We start from the raw sequence: 4,113 nt of genomic DNA, 5'->3' as shown, positions 1-4,113 counted from the left end.
TTTAACTCCCAAACAAGGGGAATGTTTTCCCTCCTTTCTCCCTTCCCTCCCTTTCCCTCCTTAGCCTTTCTTTTCCTTCCCCTCAAAACTCGTAAACAAACCTTACAAAAAAACAATTAATTGTCGTTCGATATTTTTTAATTGACTAAAACACTTTTGCAATTGATTCAATCAATTTAGAATGTATACAAAACGGTAGTTAATTACCTTTTGGCGTTTAATAGGTGCACAAGATAATAGGCCCTTTACCCCGTAAAATAAAATGTATAGAAAAAATATAACAAACAAGCTTTTTGTTGATAAATCAAACATCTACATGTACATACCATCTTCTAGTTGCATAGAATCATAAAAGTTGACAAAATTATTAAACACTTGTTTTAATATTGTTTTAGAATAAGAGGAATGGGAGGTGATCCAATTTTTGCTTGCTTTAATTTTTTTGAAGTCGTGCGCCCCACATGAAATAAAGCGTGGTTTGCACTTTGCATGCACCCATCAACGAAAGGGTCCCTCACATTCCAATTTTTCAGCTTTTCCAAAAAAGCACTTTTCTAACACCAACCACCTTCATCATCACCACCATTTCATTCATCATCCTTCAAACGACGTCGTATCCCTCTAATCCACATTCATCAACAACATTTTTTATTCATAACAACGCCGTCGATTCTGTTACGGTAATTTAACATTTGCAACGAAAATAGAGACATTATATATAACGACGTCGTTTTCATCGCAATGCCGATGATAAGATGCAAAAGCGTTAGCGAAATTCTCGCACCTCTTCCATCACCGATACCTACTGGCAGAGGATCGCGTTCCGCCGCTAACGATGTTTTCATCCAGTTTCTCGAGGAGAAGCTCCAGTTACCGGAACTTACATTACCGGAATCTCACATTCCACCGTCACCGGCGGAAATCGATCTCCGGTTTCTACCACATGCATCTGCCGGTATGCTTCTTCGCTCCGTTAAGGAATTCGGCGCGTTCCGGATACGGAGCCATGGAATCTCCGGTAATGAACTCGAAACTATAGCGGAGGAATCAGAGGGCGTTTTCAAAGACGCGAAAAAGGTGTACGTTGAGAGGAACGGACGCTGCGGAGGGATGATTCCATGTGTTCGATCTAGCAATGGAGCAATGGAATTCACCGCTCACAATCAAAAGCATCGGAAATTTTGGTAAATATTTTCCACCGATCTTTGCGTGCAAGCTACTTTATTTTTGTAGATTGAAATTTATATATTAATGTTACACAAATCACACTAAGCACTTTTTTTACTTGATTGGCACCCATTACTTCATGCACAAATGTTTATTGTAAAACTCAAAATAATAATCAGGCAGCATATTAAGAAATTTTATTTCATAAAAAAACTATATGAAACAATTAGTGACTATGCTTTACTTACCTCTTAGCCGAATAATACAACTCAATCTAGGCATCACATTTTTATTTTTTTGGTATGCTTTGAATCTATATGTTGTTTTACTGTTTAAGGGGAGCAGATACATGATTATCAACAAAAATTTTTATAAACAGTTATACACAAGGTAAGTGAACAACATGCACTGTTAATCATCAAGCTGCATTGTAAATTATTTTTCAATGTCAAAACCAATCATCTTAAAGCTACATTTATAGGTATAGAAGACACAAGCTTGTTATTCCTGAACCTTTAAACTCTTTGTAAAATATTCACAACCTTTGGTACTAAGAAATCAAAAGTGTCAAACACAAATGATGCTGATTGACAGAACACGTTTTTATCATCATGTTTGACCACTTTGCTTGAACTGATTTGAGAGATGTCTGTCTCATACTAAAAGTTTTGGTCTTTAACTCCACACGTGGGAAAACTCTAATCAAGTCCACACATTTATATTTACCTCCCACCCATCGGTACATCAGAATACAAAAACTAATTATTGTTATACATCTAGCTACATACAAATGAGAAGAATAATAAAAAATGATATAATAAATCATCAAAATATTTTACTTTATATAATGTATAGCAGTAAATAATTAAATAACCGTGTAATATATTACCAATATCTTACAAATAAAAGCCTCATACTTATAAATAAAGCCAAATTATATTGTTTCACAATGTAATTAGACTACTGACCCTACATATTATATGTTTGGAAGGACAATTTTTGACAAAATTACGGCGGCATTGTGCGTTTGTTGAAACTTTATCCTGTGATTGGTTTGGCAAGAGTGAAAATATTGCGTCCCTAAACACATTTTGGTTTTTTCAGAAGCTAGTGATTAGAGGGTTTGGACAACCAAAATTATGAACATGACTTAGCATTTTTCCAAACACTCACTTAAATTATAGCTTTCGTCAAAATCACAGTGTAACCCGCAGCTCTGTCAAATTCACACTCAAAGCAAACATGCATATACTCGGTTATTTAATTGTTTCGTGATTTATGTTTTACCGTTTAACATGTATATAGCTGATAAAAGAAATAAACAACCGGTCATGTTCATTGTCACTAAGTTATTTTTATATAACACAAGCAGGGTTCATATGGGGAATGTAGCAAGTAGATTGGATAATATAGTGGAGCAAGTGACTCTGGCTCTACAACAGGACACATCTCAAGATTTTAAGGAGCGGATTCAAGAGACAGAGTCTGTGATTTGCCTTTGCAGGTATCCCCATGACAATACCCCCAAAAGAAATGAACGTGTCTCGGGTCTTACGAAGGGCATATTATCGGAACATGCTTTGCGCTTCTACCTTCCGATGGAGCATTGCATATTTTACGTTCAAACTGAAAGAGGTCCTCTCTCATTTGATGCAGGTCCAGAGCATATAGTTGTCACTGTTGGCAAGCAATTAGAGGTAATTAATCTCATCTTTTGCTTGCAAATGTAGTACTTTACTAGGCATTTTTATACATGCAGCAATTGTATGATTGGATAAGAACTTTTGATTTGAATATGTCAGTTGATGTATGATGTAGTAGATACGAAGTTAAAGATTCAATTACTCAATAATAGAGTGGCTTTTGTTTAGGTGAATAATCAGAGTCTTTTATTGGCTTAATACATGTTTATCCTCCTGTAATATTAGCGATTTCCAGTTTACTCCTGTAAAAAAATTTATTTAGATTCCAACCCTGTAATTTGAAGATTATTTGGTTTTAGACCTTTATGAATTTTGACTGGATAAATCGATAATATGGCAGGGGGTAAACCAAAATTATCTCAAATTACAGGGGGCGAAAGTACCTTAAACTTTGTAATTTGATTTCATAAATGTCTAAAACCAAAGAATCTTCAAGTTACAGTGTTGGAATCTAAACAAATTTTGTTACAGAGGTAAACTGGAAAATCGCTAATATTACATAGGGGACATGTATTAACCCTCTTTTATTTGATCTTTAGTAAGCCCATAATATCAAATATGATAAGCGACAAACCAGAAACTAACCAAGAATTTCACTTTATGAATGTAGGATTGGAGCAACAACGTATTCAAATATGTTCCTGGGGAAATGATCTTCATGCCGAGTTTCCAGAGTAGCAACGACGCCTCTTTCTCCATAGAGCTTACATGCTTGGTCTCTCCAAATCAAAATCACATATTAAACAATTATGACAAGATAATATCCTTAAACGATCAAATCCTTATTGTACTTTGTCTTGTATTTTTATACAAATTTCTATACTTCATCTTTTCTTGATCCTTAGAACACGGTTGCTCCATTTTCTTTTCTTTGGATGCCTTTTGTGTGTGTTCATGATGTTGCTATGCCCAAATACGTATTTTTTTTCTCTAATTTATTTACGAAGGCCATTTTGATGTACAGTTTGAGTGTAAAGGTTGTGTGTATTAGCTTAAAAAATTACAAGTTCTGAGATGAAATTAGCAAAAATGATGTATGCATATTGAACTTCACATAAACAAATAAAGCTAAGATTTGCATATAAGCAATTTAAACATGTGGAGTTTGATTTGTTTTTTTGAATAATAATAATAATCATAATATTATTATTATGATTATTATTATGATTATTATTATTATTATTATTATTATTATTATTATTATTATTATTATTATTATTATTATTTTGGTTAAGATTATTAT

At 33.7% G+C, this 4,113-nt stretch overlaps 1 protein-coding gene across 1 annotated transcript; it reads left to right on the top strand.

The window, feature by feature from the left end:
* The first annotated feature begins 411 nt into the window (after nucleotides 1-411).
* Nucleotides 412-3,833, top strand: LOC11435830 (uncharacterized). Its single transcript, XM_003623542.4, has 3 exons — nucleotides 412-1,184; nucleotides 2,540-2,864; nucleotides 3,481-3,833. Exons 1-3 carry the CDS (start codon nucleotides 742-744, stop codon nucleotides 3,706-3,708), a joined length of 996 nt encoding a protein of 331 aa, XP_003623590.1. The 5' UTR covers nucleotides 412-741; the 3' UTR covers nucleotides 3,709-3,833.
* The last annotated feature ends 280 nt before the right edge of the window (nucleotides 3,834-4,113 follow it).

This window comes from Medicago truncatula, chromosome 7 (genome assembly GCF_003473485.1).
Source record: "Medicago truncatula cultivar Jemalong A17 chromosome 7, MtrunA17r5.0-ANR, whole genome shotgun sequence".
Taxonomy (NCBI): Eukaryota; Viridiplantae; Streptophyta; class Magnoliopsida; order Fabales; family Fabaceae; genus Medicago; species Medicago truncatula.
Note: the sequence above shows the minus strand (reverse complement) of the source record. Positions and strands in the feature narration are given on the sequence as shown.